The 17846-nt window shown below is 39.4% G+C and overlaps 1 protein-coding gene across 1 annotated transcript in view; it reads right to left on the bottom strand.

Annotated features, from left to right (window-relative positions):
• Window positions 1-17846, bottom strand: part of MTUS2 (microtubule associated scaffold protein 2) — a 503981-nt gene that overhangs the window by 480368 nt on the left and 5767 nt on the right. Inside the window, exon 2 of the mRNA XM_004384151.3 lies at window positions 13372-13612. Within this exon, the coding sequence (XP_004384208.3) occupies window positions 13372-13612 (241 nt within the window). The remainder of the gene's footprint in view (window positions 1-13371; window positions 13613-17846) is intronic.

The raw sequence follows: 17846 nt of genomic DNA, 5'->3' as shown, positions 1-17846 counted from the left end.
CAGACTGGATGAACTCAGGGGCAGACAGACACTGCAGAAGAAAAGATCAGTGAATTTGAAGACATAACAATAAAAATTATCCAAAATGAAGTATAGAGACTAAAAATAAACAAACACAGCCTCAGTGACTTACACTGCCTAACAGACATACAGCTAGAATACCAAATCAAAACCAAACCTGTTGCCATTAAGTCGATTCTAACTCATAGCGACCCTATAGGACAGAGTAGAACTGCCCTACAGGGTTTCCAAGGCTGTAATCTTTACGGAAGCAGACTGCCACATCTTTCTCCCACCGAAGGGCTGGTAGGTGCAAACCAATGACCTTTAGGTTAGCAGTCGAGCACTTTAACCACTGAGCCACCAGGGCTTCTTATAGCTGGAATAAAGACAGAAAAACTATTTGAAGAAATAATGACAAAAATCTCCACATCTGTTGATAACTGTAAACCCATATATCAAAGAAGCTCAATGAACCCCAAGCAGAATAAACATAAATAAAACCAACCCAAGGCAGATGACACTCAAACTGCTGATAAAGAGAAAATCTTAAAAACAGCTAGAGTTAAAAAAAAAAAAAATTACATGGATGTGAAATTGCGGGAGTAGTAGTAGCATCCGTACTGTCAGAACTTGTCTGACTTCAGGGGCAATAACGTGATCAAGATCAGCCCAAGGCTGATCCCTATGAAGGGAGGTCAGATATACCTCCACTCTCCAACCTTTTTACCAATTCTGACACCAGCTGTCCCCCTCATGGTACTCTCTACTTCTCTTCTAGATTCAATGATCCATTGCAATGTCCACACAGAACTCGCAGACTATACTTACAGTTAAGTGGTTTATTAAGGAACAGGGTACAACTCAGGATCAGGATCAGTAGGTTACAACTCAGGAGCTAGATCAGGAAGCATGTAAGCAAAGACTCCTTTCTTCAGTACAGGACAGCTGTCTCAGCTCCTCTCAGCCACACAGGCCTCCTCTCAGGCCCCTCAGAACAGCCTCCTCTTGCCCCCGCCCCAGGACAGGCTCCTCTTGATCCCCTCAGGACAGGCTTCTCTCAGCTCCCTCAGGACAGGCTCCTCTTGGCCCTGCTGTCTGTCACCACCAGCTCTGCTTCTGAGCCCCTTCTGGGTCTCTCACTGTCTTCAGTGTTACAGCTCTTGACTGTGTTACAGCTCTTTTAGGAGGTTCCTTGCCTCTTCTCTCTCTGTTTCTTCTTTCTGCTTTCTTCCTTCTGTTTCTGTCTGCTTCCTGTCTTCCTGCTTCCTTCTATCTCCAAAAATCTCTGTGGGGTTGGCTGCATATATACACAACTCATTATCAATTTCAAGGCATGGCCCCTAATACTGGGGGCCACAAACGGACCAATCTCCTCTTGGTAGGCCAAAGACACTTCATTTGCATAGTAGGCTACAGCCACCTCATTTGCATAGTCCATAGTCACTTCATTTGCATGAGTATATTGACCAATCCCTGCAAGGTGCATACCAATCACAGGGCAGGCTGCAGCCAAGTTGTTTACAGGAAATATAATAAATCCTCTGGGGTAGAAAACTAGCACAAAGGTAACTCCTCAGGGCTTAGGAGGAAAATCTCTCAACCTGCTTTTCTAAAGAACCAATGCTAAAGACAACATTTCACCACAGTGGAAAAGGAAAAAGAAAGACACCAGACTTCTAATCAGAAACTATGCATACCAAAAGACAATGTAAATGACATGGTCAAAGTGTTGAAAGAAAAAACTGTCAACCTAGATATCTATACTCGGTAATAATATGTTTTAAAATAAAAACTTTTATAAACTTACAAATAAATTACAGAATTAATCACTAAAACACCTGTAAAACAAACAATGCTTAGGAAGAAATCTCTTCAGGCAGATGAAAAACGAAACCACACAGAAATATGACTCACACAAATCAATGAACACTACTGGACATAGTAAATAAACTAGGTAAAAATTAACAGTATTGTTTTCATATTTTGTAATCTTTTTATAAGTTAGTTGAATGTTTAAAGCAAAATCAATAACAACATATTGTAAGGCTATTAACACTGAAGAATGTATAAAAGCAACACCACAAAGGACAAGAGGGAGGAAATGGAAGCACACTATACTAAGGTTCTTACACTATACATAAAAGGGTATAATATTATTTATTATTAAGAGCAGGGGCTAGCAAACTTTTTCCATAAAGAGACAGTAAACAGTTTAGGCTTTGTGAACCATACCCTCTATTTTTCAATTACTCAACTCTGCCATGGTAGTGTAAAGGCAGTCATAGAAAATACATAAATGAAGAAGCATAGCTACGTTCCAATAAAACTTTGTTTATAGAAATAGGCAGCAGGCCAGATTTAGCCCACTAGATATAGCATGCCAACTACTACCCTAGAGCAGTAACTAAAGAAAAATAAAGAAGTATAGAATAAGCCCACAATGGAGACAAAATGAAATCTAAAAAATAGTAAAATAATCCAAATGAAGGCAGTAAAAGAAGAAAAAAGAAATTAAGAAGACATAGGTAAAATAGAAAACAAATAACAAAATGTTATATTTAATCCAATTATATTGGTCTAAATGCTCTAATTAAATGGAAAATATTGGTACATTGGATTTTTAAAGCCCACTTCAAATACAAAAGCACAAATAGGTTAAAAAGTGAAAGATATACCATGTAAATACTAATCGAAAGAAAGCTGGAGAGGTTATATTAATATTAAACAAAGTAGACTTCAGAACAAGGAATATTTCCAAAGATAAATATACTTATTTCATCATGAAAAAGTGATGAATTCAATAAGAATATATCATAATCCTAAACGTATATGTGCCTGATAATAGAGCTTTAAAAGATGAAGCAAAATGATATAACTGAAAAGAGAAATGGAAAAGTACACAATTATATTTACAGATCTCACCATTTTTTCTCAAAGTAATCGGCAGAACAAGTACAAAAAAATTAGTAAAGATATGGAGAATTTTAACAACACTATCAAACAACTAGGTCTAATTGACATTTATAAAACAGTATATGAAATCTGAGCACAGACTATATTTTGGGCCATAAAATAACCCTCAATAAGTTTAAAAAACTTCAAATCAAACAAAGCATGTTTCCTAACCACAATGGAATTTAACAAAAAAATCAAAAGAAGGGTATCTCACCACAATGGAATTTAACAAAAAAATCAAAAGAAGGGTATCTCAAAAATTTCCAAATATGGGACAATTAAGCAACACAATACTAAATAACCTATAGGTCAAAGAAGTCACAAGAAAAATTAGAAAATCTTTTTAACTGAGTGATAACAAAATACCTAAAATGCATAGGATTCAGCTAAAAATTGAAATTTAAAGAAACACTGACCATAGCATTTTAAAAAGACAGAAAATACCTAGGAACATATAAAATCTCTACGTTAAACTACAAAATTTTGCTAAGAGAAGTTCAAGAAGCCAAGATAAACTGAAAGATATACCACATTCATGGATTGGAAAGCTTACTGTTGTTAAAATTTCACTTCATAAATTGATCTATAAATTCAATGCAAGCCCAAAAAAAATCACAGCAAGATTATTTTTAGAAATTGTTGAGCTGACTGTAAAATGTGTACGAAAATTCAAATCATCTAAAATAGCCGAAACAATTTTGAAAAATAAGAACAAAGTTACTTGATTTGAAGATTTACTACAAACCTATAGTATTCAAGAGAGTGTTATACTGGCATAAGGATAGACATTTAGATCAATGGAACAGAATATAGAGTTCAGAAATAGACTTATATTTATATGGTCAGTTTATTTTTAATGGAAAAATGACAGTATTTTCAAGAAATGGGGCTGGAAAAATCAGACATTCATTTGAAAAACAAGAACCTCAATTCATACCTCACACAACATATAAAACTTAACTCAAAATGGGTTATAAGCCTAAACATAAGAAGTAATACTATAAAACGTCTAGAAAACTTAGAGAAAAATCTTTGATACCTCGGGTTAGGCAAATATTTCTTAACTAAGGCACAAAAAGCATAAATGATGAAAGAAAAATCTCATAAATGGGATTTTATCTAAATTTAAAGGTCTACTCATTGAAAGACACTGGTAAGAAAATGAAAAGCCAAGATATACACTGGAAGAAAATATTTTCAAAAGATGTAACTAGAAAAGGACTTCTATTCAGAATATATAAAGACCTCTTCCAATTCAATACTGAGAAAAACAACTGGATTTAAAAACAGTAAAACGATTTGAACAGATACTTCACTAAAGAAAATATATTAATGTAAATAAACACATAAAAAGATATTCAATATCATTAGTTATTACAGAAATGCAAACTAAAACTACCATATTTTTATGCAAATAACTCGCACCTTCTACATTTGTTTGCCAACTGTGCCCTACTCACCCCTAATTATTTTCATAAGAGCCGCTATTCCAATTGTTTTTACATGTTGCTGTAAAAAATAAATTAGCATAGCGTGCTTACAAAAACACCTCATAGGGGGACAGCGTGGTTGGCAAACATAGAAGGTACACGTTATTTATGTAAAAATATGGTACAATGAAATATCACTGCATGTCCACTAGAACGGCTGAAATTAAAAAGACTGACAAGAGAAGAAAGCAGTCTACAGGATTAATAGTCTACACAAACAACATCTACCCTGAGACCGAAGAACTAGATGGTTCCTAGCTACCACTAACGACTGTTCTGGTCAGGGCCACAATAGATGGATCCTGATGGAAGGAGAGAAAAATGTGGAACAGAACTCAAATTCTTAAAAAGTCCAGACTTAGTGGACTGGATGAGACTAGAGTACTCCCCAAGACTATCAACCTGAGATACTCCATAAACCTTGAACCAAAACTACCCCTGAGGTCACCTTTTAGCTAAATAACAGATTGGCTCATAAAATAAAGAATATTACCAGTGAGTACAGTGCTTCTTTAAAAAAATCTTGTATCGGAGACCAAATGGTCAACAATTACTCTAAAGCAAAAATGAAAGGGTAAAGGAACAGGGAAACCAGATTACTGGAAACAAAACATCCAGAATGGAATTAATGAGAATGTTGACACATTGTGAAAAATGTAACTGATGTCACTGAACAATTTGTGTAGTAACTGTTAAAGGGGAACCTACTGTGCTGTGTAAACTTTTACTGAAAACACAATAAAATATTACTTAAAAAAAAAAAAAGACTGACAATAGCAGACTTTGGTGAGGATGTGAAGCAACTGGAACTCTCATAGATTGCTCATGGCCATGTAAGATAATACAACCACTTTGGAAAATAGTTTAAACATACTCTTACCATATGACCCGGTAATACAACTCCTAGGTATCTCCCAGAATGCTCCTTTGAAGCAAGTTTGGTGAGACTTTGTCTCATTTACACTGGACATGTTATCAGGAGGGACTAGTCCCTGGAGAAGGACATTAAGCTTGGTAGAGGGTGAGTGAAAAAGAGGAAGACCCTCAAGGAAATGGACTGACACAGTGGCTGCAACAACAGACTCAAACACAGCAGTGATTGTGACGATGGTGCAGGACCGGGCAGTGTTTCGTTCTGTTGTGCATAGGGTCGCTGTGTGTCAGGACTGATCCCACGGCACCTCACAACAACAGCAACTCATTAAAATGTACACTCAAAATGGGTACAGAAACGCTCTGCTCCTTCACTGCTCTCCGTCAGCTTTAGCTTTGATGCAACATACTTGAGCCCCCAAAACTGGACCCCCTACCCACTGGCCCCAGGTGGGAGAGTTAACTGGGGACCCCAGCCGTAGCGGGTGGGCAATGCTCTGGTTATCCTGATGATTAACAACATGAATTAATAACCATACACATCTCAACTTGGGTACTACTTCTCTGAATTACTAGATGTGACCTTATGTACGTTACTTAATTGCCCTGAGCCTTATCTGAACCATAGTCTCCTTATCTGTAAAACAGAAGAGAAAACAAAAAACAAAAAAACCCTACCTCATAAGGCTGTTTGCAGATTGAATAGAATATTGTTTTAGATGATAATGACTGAGCACAGTTAGTTACCTCATCATCATCATCACTATACTTGATGTTAGGAGCTGTCAAGTCAATTTTCAACTCATAGCAACCCCATGTGACAGAGTAGAACTGCCCCGTAGGGTTTTCTACGCTGTAATCTTTATGGGAGTAGATGGCCAGGTCTTTCTCCTGCAGAGCTGCTAGGTGAGTTTGAACTGCCAACCTTTCAGTTAGCAGCCTAGAGCTTAACAGTTGTGCTACCAGGGCTCCTTCACTATACTTACGTTACCAAAATAATTCTGCATACAAACAGTTCAGCCTTAAAACAAGTCATTACTTTCACCAAGGCATGACACAGTAACTCTTGTTCCCACAGTAAGTGTCTTTCATCTTTCAGGACTATAGCTTTCTTAGCTTTTCTGTCGACATTCTGAAATTTTGTGGCAGTAAACCATGAGATGCTTTGTTCATTTGCAGGAACCGTTACTCATTTTTTCTTGCTTATCTAGACTTTCCTTTTCCAGCTGTTTTGATTTTCTCAAAGCTCAGCCAATAGACCTGGGAAGATGACTTAGATACGATAGTGCACATTGGCAGCAACAGAAATGCTGATGACCTGAAAAGTCAACAGAATTGCTGTGACCCATAGCACATTTGGGGACATCTGCCAGTGCTGCCTTTGTTTGGGTCATATGCAATAAAGACACGGTTTTCAAGGAAATGCTGAACATCAGCCTAGTCATTCCAAGTTATTATCAGCATTTTTCAGAAACCCTGAATCTAGCAGAATCATTCTTATTTCCCAAATCATGAAATAACTGCAAGTTTCATCTATTCGTCTCTGTTATTTGCTTCTTATATTCTATAAGCTTGAGAAGCCGACACTTCTTCTATCTTGCTAATCGGGCTTTTGTCCCATTGTTGTTGTTAGGTGCCATAGAGTCGATTCCGACTCATAGTGACCCCATGTACAACAGAACGAAACCCTGCCTGGTCCTGTGCCATCCTCACAATCGTTGCTATGTTTGGGCCCATTGTTGCAGCCACTGTGTCAATCCACCTCATTGAGGGTCTTCCTCTTTTTCTCTGACCCTCTACTTTACCAAGCATGATGTCCTTTTCCTGGGGCTGGTTCCTCTTGATAACATGTCCAAAGTACAGGAGATGAGTCTCTCCAGCCTCGTTTCTAAGGAGAATTCAGCTGTACTTCTAAGACAGATTTGTTTGTTCTTCTGGAAGTCCACAGTATATTCATTACTCTTCACCAACATCATAATTCGAATGCATCAATCCTTCTTCAGTCTTCCTTATTCATTGTTCATCTTCAGCATGCATACAGGGCAATTAAAAATGCCAAGGCTTGGGTCAGGCGCACCTTAGTCTCATTACTCGAATTAATTTGCTGTTGTAAAGATAATCAGTGACTTCCATGTTGTCAAATTCACTGATCCCTTCTCTGCCCTCAAACTACTCTGTCTCAGTGGCAGTCAAAATCACTGACCACGCCTTGCTTTTTTCAGATACTTTCTTCCTTTAGCTTCCAGGACACCAGCTTCTTCTGGTTTTCTACCTCTACACCAGCTGCTGCTTCCCTGTCTTCTTTGAAAAACTTCCAAATGTTGGAATGTCCCCAGGGCCCTTATGGGATGCCTTCTTTTCTTAAGCTATACTCCCCTAACCTTACTTGGCATCTGGTGAAACCCAAATTTCAATCTTCAACCCTGACCTCCTCCCAGTGCCTCTCACTCATATATCTAATTACCTCAATGAAAGCTCCACTTGAATTTCTAATAGGCATTTTGCTATTTCCAAAACAGAATGCTTGTATTTTCTTCCAGGCCTAGTCTCTCCCACTATGCCCAGAGCAGTCAACATCTCTTAAAAAAAAAAAAAAAAAAATCATGCAAGATATGGAGAAATCAAAACCCTCTTACATTGCTGGTGGGAATGTAAAATGAGGCAGCCACTTTGGAAAACAGTCTGGCAGTTTCTCAAACTGTTACCCAAGAGAAATGAAAACTTACGCCCACATAAAAATCTGGGCACAAATGTTCATAGTAGCCTATTTATAGTAGTCAAAAATGGAGACAACCCAAATGTCCATCAACTAAGGAATGGATAAACAAAATGCGGTATATCCGTACAATGGAATATGACTCAACAATCAAAAGAAATGAAGAACTGATACATGCTTCAACATGGATGAACTTTGTAAACATTACACTAAATCAAAGAACCAGACCCAAGATACATATAGACCACATTTATAGAGACAGAAGTAGATTAGTTGATGGATCAGTGGCTACCTAGGGCTGGGTGGGAGGGGGAACGGGAATTAGTGGTTACCTAGGGTTGAGTGGGAGGGAGAATGGGGAGTGACTGCTAATGGATACAAGGATTTTTGGGGGGTAATAAAAATGTTCTAAAACTGGATTGTAGTGATATACAACTCTGTGAATGTACTAAATACTGTATTTTTACACAAATAAAGCTCATGTTCTACATTTGTTTGCCAACCGCGCCCTCCCCTCCCCTCTATCCCCTCCCCTCTGAAGTTTGTTTTTGTACAGAAGCATGTAAAAAAAAATTGAAAATACCTGGGGAGGGGGTGAGGTTGGCAAAAACCTGTCGCACACAGGCATTATTTGTGTAAAAATACAGTACTAAACATGTAATACAAAATATATACTAAAAACTATTTAACTATGTTTTAAATGGGTGTATATTTATATGTGAATTATACCTCAATAAGTCTATCTGCAAAGAAAAATGCGTCACCATCCATGCAGTTGCTCAAGCCAAAATCTAGAAGTCTCTGTTGTTTCCTCTCTTTCCACATCTCCCAGGAACTCTCCAGTCTCTCCCGGCCCACCCCTGTCACCACCATCCGTATCTCCTCACCTGCCACTGCCCCATTCCCAGCCTCACCACTGCTGGACCTCGAGACACCTTCAGACCTCCCACTGGTGTCCTGTGTTTCCCAGAGAAAGGACAGGAGGCCTTGGGCTTCCCTCCTTATTTCTTGGGAATCTTTGATAATATGCCATGCTGTTTCTTTTTTGTCTCTCTGTTGTCTTCTCAGAGCCCTGGTGGCGCAGTGTTTAGGAGTTCGACTGCTAACCAAAAGGTCAGCAGTTCGAATCTACCAGGTGCTCCTTGGAAACCTCACGGGGGCAGTTCTACTCTGTCCTATAGGGTCTCTATGAGTCAGAACCGACTCCATGGCAACAGGTTTGGTTTTGGTTTTATTGTCTTCTCATGGAGCCTCTGAGTGGTGCAAATGGTTAAGAGCACTCAGCTGCTAACTGAAAGGCTGGAGGTTTGACCAGCTGGAGATGCCTTGGAAGAAAGGCCTAGCAATCTACCTCTGAAAGGTTGCAGCCATTGAAGACCCTATGGAGTGTAGTTCTACTCTGGCATACATGGGGTCACTATGAGTTGGAGTGGACTCCATGGCAACAGGTTTGCTCATCTTGTCAAGCTATCTGCATGAGGTTGGCGTGGGAAGAGAAGCCCTGATGGTACAGTGGTTAAGCACTCCATGGGAGAAAGATGTGGCAGTCTGCTTCCGTAAAGACTACAGCCTTGGAAACCCTATGGGGCAGCTCTACTCTGTCACATGGGGTTGCTATGAGTCAGAATTGACACAATGGCACCCAACAACAATAATAAAATACACGCAAAAATTTAAAAATTAATTGTAATACACAATGTTAGCAAGGGTATGGAAAGAAAAATAACACACTCAAGAAATACAGGTGTGAAAACAATTGGTATAAGCTTTCCGGAAAATTAATTGGACTTTAAAAATGTTTACATAAACTTTTATCCAATAATCAGACTGTAAATAATCTATCCTAAAGAAACAGTATGAATAAAGGCAAATAATTATATACAAAGATGCCATTTGTGACATTATTTAAAATCATGTAAACTAAGTAGAACCTTATTTCCAGTATGGAGCCCTGGGGGCAGAGCAAACAGTTAAGCGCTTGGCTGCTAACCAAAAGGTTGGCAGTTCAAACTCACCCAGTGCACTCCAAGGGAGAAAGACCTGCCAATTTTCTCCCATAAAGATTACCAAAAAACCAAACCCACTGCCATCGAGTCCATCCTGACTCACAGTGACCCTACAGGACAGAGCAGAACTGCCCCAGAGGGTTTCCAAGGCTGTAAATCTTTATGGAAGCAGACTGCATCTTTTTCTCAAGGAGCAGCTGATGGGTTGGAACCACCAACCTTTTGGTCAGCAGCCAAGCGCTTTAATCACTGTGCCACCAGGCTCCTCCCATAAAGATTACAGCCAAGAAAACCTTGTGGGCCGTTTCTATTCTGTCACACGGGGTCGCTATGAGTAGGAATCAACTTGACTGCACCCAACAACAACAAGAAATTTCCAGCAATCGGAGAATGATTATTTAGATTCTGGTTATTATTGCTCACTCCCATCCACTCTTCTCACTCCTTCAAGAAGCAGTCCCTAAAGTACTTCTGTACTTCATCTGTATTCCTCTCTGGTTACAAGTTCTCAAAGCACTATGTTCCTTGCTTCTGTAACACTACAATGCAAAATTACGTATTTATTTTTGTGCTTGTATTTTAATGTCTATCTCATCCATTAGACTGTAAGGTACCTGAAGGCAGGAACTCTCTCTGTTTTGTTCACTGCTGTAGTCCTGAACCTACACTTCCTGGCACATAATACTTACCTAAATTACTTTTTAATAAATGAAATAATGCACAAAACAGAATGTTAACCATTAAAACATTTCTGAAACATCTTGATGGAATAGGAAATGCCTGCAATATGGTATTAGTGGGAAATGTAATATTTAAAAATGCATAGAAAAAATTGGACTATCCCTTAATATTAACACTGGCTGTTCAGTTCAAACACTCCAGTTCAATATAGATAACTATTATTTTCTTATGTTTTTTCTATATTCAGAATTTTTTACAATGGGTATGTATTATTTCCTTAAAATGTTTTATTGTGGTAAATATATGTGTAGCAAATCATTTGCCTTGTCAATATTCTTCACATGTACAGTTCAGTCCATTAGTTAGGCGTATCATGTTGTTCAGCCATTACCACTATCCATTTTGAATTTTCCCAGCACCCTTAAAAGAAGCTTAGTGTCCCACAAGCAATGAGTCCCTCTCCCCACACCTCCATCCTGCCTGCCCCTGGTAACCATTAATAAACTTCGGTCTCTATACACGTGCCTGTCCTACATATTTCATTCAAGTGGGATCATATAACACATGTCCCTTTGTGACTGACTTATTTCATTCAGCATAATGCTTTCAAGGTTTGTCCATGTGGTGGTATGTATCGGGGCTTCATTTCTCTTTATGGCTGAGGAATTTTTGTTGTTGTTCTAAATCACATGATTTTATTAATTTTTTTATATTGCCACTAGTTTCTTGTTGTTGAAAATATATACAGCAGAACATACCCCAATTCAACAATTTCTACGTATACAATTCAATGACACCGATTACATTCTTGAAGTCGTGCAACCATTCTCACCTTTCTGTTCTAAATTATTCCACCCCATTAACATAAACTCACTGCTCTCTAAGCTTCCGTATCTAACCTTTCAAGTTACTGTTGTCAATTTGATCATATACAGACAATTCTTTAAAAGAGCACCATGCTCAAGGCAGACATTCTTTACCAGGTAAACTAAACTATTGTTTGGCTAAGGAGCCCTAGTGACGCAGTGGTTAAGCACTCGGCTGTTAACCAAAAGGTCGGCGATTCAAACCCATCAGCCACTCCATGGGAGAAAGATGTGGCAGTCTGCTTCAGTAAAGATTTACAGCCTTGGAAACCATATGGGGCAGTCTACTCTGGTCTATAGTTTTGCTATGAGTCAGAATTAACTCAACAGCAGTAGGTTTGGTTTGGTTTTAAGAAAACTTCAGGCGATATTTTTGGTTTAAGGTTTATCTTAGTTATCTAGTGCCACTATAACAAAAATACCACAAGTGGATGGCTTTTAACAAAGAGAAATCTGTTCTCTCACAGTCTAGTAAGCTGTAAGTCCAAATTCAAGGCATCAGCTCTGGGGGAAGGCTTTCTCTCTCTGTCGGCTCTGGAGGAAGTTCCTTGTGATGCATCAGTCTTCCCATGGTCTGGGAACATCTCAGCACAGGAACCTCAGGTCCAAAGGCTGCACTCTGCTCCTGGCACTGCTTTTTTGGTGGCATGAGGTGCCCATGTCTCTCTGCTCACTTCTCTCTTTTATATCTCAAAAGAGATTGGCTTAAGACACTACCCAATCTTGTAGACCTCATCAATATAACTGCCGCTAATCCATCTTATTACATCATAGTGACAGCATTTATAATACATAGGGAAATCACATCAGATGATAAAATGGTAGACAATCATACAATACTGGGAATCATGACCTAGCCAAGTTGACAGATATTTTTTGGGGGATACAATTCAATCTATGAGAAGGTTTATAGATTTTGTCAGGGCGATAGTTTCAGGGGTTCATCCAGCCTCCTTGGCTCCAGAAAGTCTGGATCCCAAAATAATTTTAAATTCTGTTCTGCATTTTCCCCCTTTTGATCAAGATTCTTCTATACAATCTCTGAACAAAGATTCAATAATGGTCATGGCTGAGTAATTTTTAAAATAAAATAACATTGAAACCCTGGAGGAAACCACATGAGCAGAGGAATGGAGGGACAAAAGCAAGCAAGTGCAGAGGACATCAAGGAGATGACAATGAACAGCCACTGCAGAGTAGGAGGAGAGGGTTGGGAAGGCAGCATGTCCTTCTGTTAGCAAATGCAGTATTTTCAAGATTTCTGAACAGGATACTGATGTGGTCAGTTCTATACTGTAGGAAGATCTCTCTGACAAAGTTGTACAGCAGGGTATAGCAAACCATAGCCAGCAGGTCAAATCGAGCCCACCACCTGCTTTTGTAAATAAAGTTTTATTGGAACACAGCCACATCCATTTATTCACATTTGTCTATGGCTGCTTCTGTGCTACAACAGTCGAATAGTTACAATGGAGACTGTTAGCCCCGTAAAACCTAAAATACTTACTATCTGGCCCTTCATAGAAAAGGTTTTCAGAACCCTGGTCTATAGGATCTATTAGAGAAGGGAGAAATTTCAAAAAGCCAGGAGGCAGTAACAAGGGCCACCATTTTAAAGGTGACATGGAGAATGACAGTGGCAGGCAGATGAAAGTTGCAGACAGGTGGAAGAACAGAAAAAAGTTCCACTTAAAAGGGTTAGGGGAATTCATATTTTAGATCGCTACATCCATTTTATGTTGTTGATATTTAAAAGTGCAGCAGGAAAAAGCATCGGTTACCTGCTGGATCCGCGTTGTAGAGACTGGCAGCAGCTGCTATGGGTCCTGGTGGATGAATGGCGCTTGCTGAAGACCTTTGACTTGCGATCAGAATCCTGCTCTTTGCAGACGGCAAACGGGACATCGCGCCCAATCCCAACTGGGGTTTAAGGAGCATGGCAGATCGATAGAAAGTCGGAGGAACTTCATAATGAGTATAGGGAGGAGAACAAAATTCTTCTTTCCCAGGGCAGTCTGTAACCTATGATGAATTATCAGAAGGTCAATTAGAGTGTGTCCCATCATAGTATGGGTACTGAACATGGTCAGGGGACAAAGCTCTAACAGTGACTACGCTGGCACCACTGACTTACTTGATCACAGATCACTTATCTTCTCTAGGCCCCAGTGTCTTCATCTCTAAGTCAACAATATAAATTGTATGATCTTTCATTTCTCTTCCAGTTCTAATATTCCATGAAGCTATATTTCACCGGCGGAAAAAGAACTCATTCGATAAGTGTTTTTAACTTCCCTATCCTTAAAAATCACTGGAATTGGTACAAGTAGTCAATCTACAAATAAAAAACATCAGTGAAGCAAAGAAAGAAATTGGCAAACACTGGTAAAATTTTGAAAGTTTCATTATACCTAAAGAGACAAAGCACAACCCTCGTCTTACAATACGTAGCTAGACTTTATCATATGTTAAGCCTTTACTAGGCTACTTAGGGAAGAAAAATGCATTGTTAATGAGGGAGAAAAGCTATTTGGAAAAATACAGAAGTTACAGGTATCTACTATGTGTTTACATAACTTAAAATAAGAGACTACGAATTACCTCCAACTGTCTTCCCCCAGTAAGGTGATGTCCCCAAAAACGTTTGATCAAGTTTCACTAGAATGTGGTAAGTTTCCTAGGACAGAGGAATTACGGCTGAATTCCTAGAACAGTGTTCGTACCCTGGTGGCACAGTGGTTAAGAGCTCGGCTGCTAATCAAAAGGCCGGCAGTTCAGATCCACCAGCCGCTCCTTGGAAACCCTATGGGGCAATTCTACTCCGTCCTACAGGGTTGCTATGAGTCAGAGTCAACTTACTGGCAACGGGTTTGGTTTTTCGTTTTTTTTGGCTTAGAACAGTGTTAAGGAGCCCTGGTGGCATAATAGTTAAGCACTTGTCTGCTAACCCAAAGGATGATGTTTGAATCCACCAGCCACTCTGCAGGAGAAAACACCTGGAGATCTGCTCCCATAAAGATTGCAGCCTGGGAAACTCTATGGGGCAGTTTTACTCTTACATAGGGTCGCTTTGAGTCAGAATCGACTTGAGGGCACACAACAACAGAACAGTTGAAGCACATAGTTGAAGCTTGATAAATATGTATTAAAGGAGCCATGTTTCTCTTCTTTTCTAAATTTAATAACATAACATTACCATTACCCTCTCCTGTAGTATTACAATTTACTGATACCTTTTATATATGCAACCATTGTGTACTCGCAAAGCTCATATGTACTCATATTATCTGTGCTTCTTCACATTAAAAATGAAAAAAGGCAGAACTAAATGATCTATTTCTTTTAAATTTTAATAAAAAAATAATGCCAAAGGCTATGTATGAAAAGATACATCTGTTAATGAGTTCTGCTTTAAATCACAATACATTTCAGGTGTAGAACTTATATCTATTCCAGAATCATGAGCATTTAAGCAATATTCTTTAATAGGGACTATAAAAGCTTTGATCCAACCTGTTCAAGAGAAAAATCTCTAATCTGATACTCTTTTAATGTTGAAATAGATACAAAGTTCTCCTCAAAGCTGACATTATTGAAACAAAAGGTAAGGTCTTTAATGTTTTATCATAATTACATTGTAAAATATGCATGATCGCTGGAGTAGATAGTCTGACATCAGGCTCAGGCAAATTATACTCCTGTGAATGAACATTCTACAGCTGCTCTCTGATAAAATTTTTACCATTCTCTGCTCTCACTATTAATCTTTGGCTTTTTAAATTATACTTGGATACCCTGTATTTTTATTTACCTATTTTTAATTTTGGTTTCTAAATTTTTGGTGCTATTGCTCATTGCTTTTAGCAGGTGCTCTCATGAAGAAATTATGATCACTTCCAATCTACATCTATCAGGTTCTTAGGATTTGCAGGGTGCTGATCTCTATAAGAAGGAGCTCTGGTTGCTCAGTGGTTAAGCACTCGGCTGCTAACCAAAAGGTCAGCGGTTCAAACCCACCAGCTGCTCCAAGGAAGAAAAGACCTGGTGATTTGCTCCCGTAAAGATTACAGCCATGCTTTTTTTATTTTTAATGGCCAGTTCAACAATCTTTTACATGTATAGTTCAGTGACATTGATTACGTTCACCATGTTGTGCAACCATCACCACTCTCTTTTCCCAAATTCTTCCACCTCCATTCACAGTTCAGCACCTCCTAAGCAACGACTCCCCCTTCCTCCTGTTTTTCCCAGTTGCTGTCCAGGAGATTCCAACTCTAGCACCCCCATGTGTTTCAGGATAGACCTGCACTCTATAGGGTTTTCATTGTTGTGACCTTTCAGAAGCAGATCACCAGGCCTTTCTTCCGAGGTGCCTCTGAGTGAGTTCAAACTGCCCACCTTTTGGTCACTAACCCAGAGCTTAACCTTTTGTGCCACCCAGGCCCTCCTCCTGGTAGCCACAAATAAACTCTGGTCTCTAACTTTGCCTATTTCATGTAAGTGGGATTGTGCTCCATGAATTTTTAACAAAACAAGGGAGTCTACCAAAAGCTCTGCACTCTTTCATCTTCATTAACAGAACACAACAGGGCATGCTGCACTGCTATACCCACAGAGAAAAACCTGAAATGGTTTTTTCTTCCCTAATGGAGCTTTCTAAGAGAAATACTTTCGGAAGCAAAGCAAAAGAAAGATTCCTTGAAAACTACTGCCCTGAGATAATTTTTAAACCTTAAACCAAAAATATCCCCTGAAGTCTTCTTTAAAGTAAACGATAGTTTAGCTTAACTAGTAAAGAATGTCTGCCTTGAACATCGTGCTTTTTTAAAGAACTATCTATACGGGATCAAACTGACAATAGCAACTCGAAAGGTTAGATGGGAAGCTTAGGGCGCAGTGAGTTTACATTAATGGGAGAGGAACAGTTTGGAAAAAGAAGGCGAGAATGGTCACACAACTCAAAGACAGTAATCAGTGTCACTGAACTGCACATGCAGAAACTCGTGAACTGGTGTATGTTCTGCTGTGTGTATTCTCAACAACAAATAAAAAAATCCATATGCAAAAATAAATAATCAAATCAAATTACAAAAAGAATCCTTGGGATTTCAAACAAACTCTTAAAAGCCATCAAGGCATACTCACAAATGCATTCTTGCTGGACTGTCCCTCTTCCCCGGGAGACAGAGGGTAAGTGCAGAAGCTTGCCGAGAGGCCATTCGGATAGCGGCAGGGAAGACGGTGCTCATCAAAGACATGATGTGGCACCTGCCCCTGAGCCACACACCTGTATATAGCAAGCCCGAGACCTCAGGTCCTGTCTTCTCATCACTGCCCCTTTTCCCACCTTCTTTCACCAAAAATTAAAAGGGCTCACCAATATCCCGAAGAAGTCAGTGGGAAGGAGTCCTCCTCAGCCCTTAGTCTAGGCAACAGCAGAAAGCAGTCTAAGCAAGTGAGAATATTTTTCACCCTTGGTGAACTTCCAAAAAATCAGCCACTGAATACCCTGGGGAGCACAGTTCTACTCTGACACACGTGGGGTGGCCATGAGTTGGGATCAACTTGATGGCAACTGGTTTGGAGTCCCTGGGTGGCGCAAACTGTTACATGTTCAGCTGCTAACTGAAACACTGGAGGTTTGAGCCCACCCAGAGGTGCCTTGGTAGAAAGGCCGGGTGATCTACTTCTAAAGATTCAGCCATTGAAGGCCCTATGCAGCACAGTTCTACTCTGAACCACATGGGATTGCCATGAGCTGGAGTCAATTCCATGGCAACTGGTTGTTGTTTTTTCACCTGACTAGATTCAGAATTAACTCTGAAACCACTTTTCTGATGCTTTAAATGTTTCTGTTGCTCCTGCCAGCTGGTAAGCTATTTTCTCCCTGAGAAGGGTATTTATGTTTGATTTCTCTGTTTATATCTATGCTATCTATCCTGCTGGGCACTGCCAATAGCGATTAAAAAAAAAAAAAATCTGCAGTTGTTTTTTTTTTTAAAGACTCTCTCATTGTATGTATTAAAAAAAAAATATGGCTTCTGCATTAAAAAATTATTTCTGTTGCAAAGGTCATGGAAGCCCCATAGACACATCCAAACTCCCTGAGGGACTGAATTGCTGGGCGGAGGGCTGTGGGGACCACGGTCTCAGGGAACATCTAGCTCAATTGGCATAACACAGCTTATAAAGACAATGCTCCACATTCTACCTTGGTGAGTAGTGTCTGGGGTCTTAAAAGCCTGTGAGTGGCCAT

This window comes from Trichechus manatus, unplaced genomic scaffold, assembly GCF_000243295.1.
Source record: "Trichechus manatus latirostris isolate Lorelei unplaced genomic scaffold, TriManLat1.0 scaffold00118, whole genome shotgun sequence".
Taxonomy (NCBI): domain Eukaryota; kingdom Metazoa; phylum Chordata; class Mammalia; order Sirenia; family Trichechidae; genus Trichechus; species Trichechus manatus.
The sequence above is the reverse complement of the archived record's forward strand: the minus strand, read 5'-3'. Positions and strand labels throughout refer to the sequence as shown.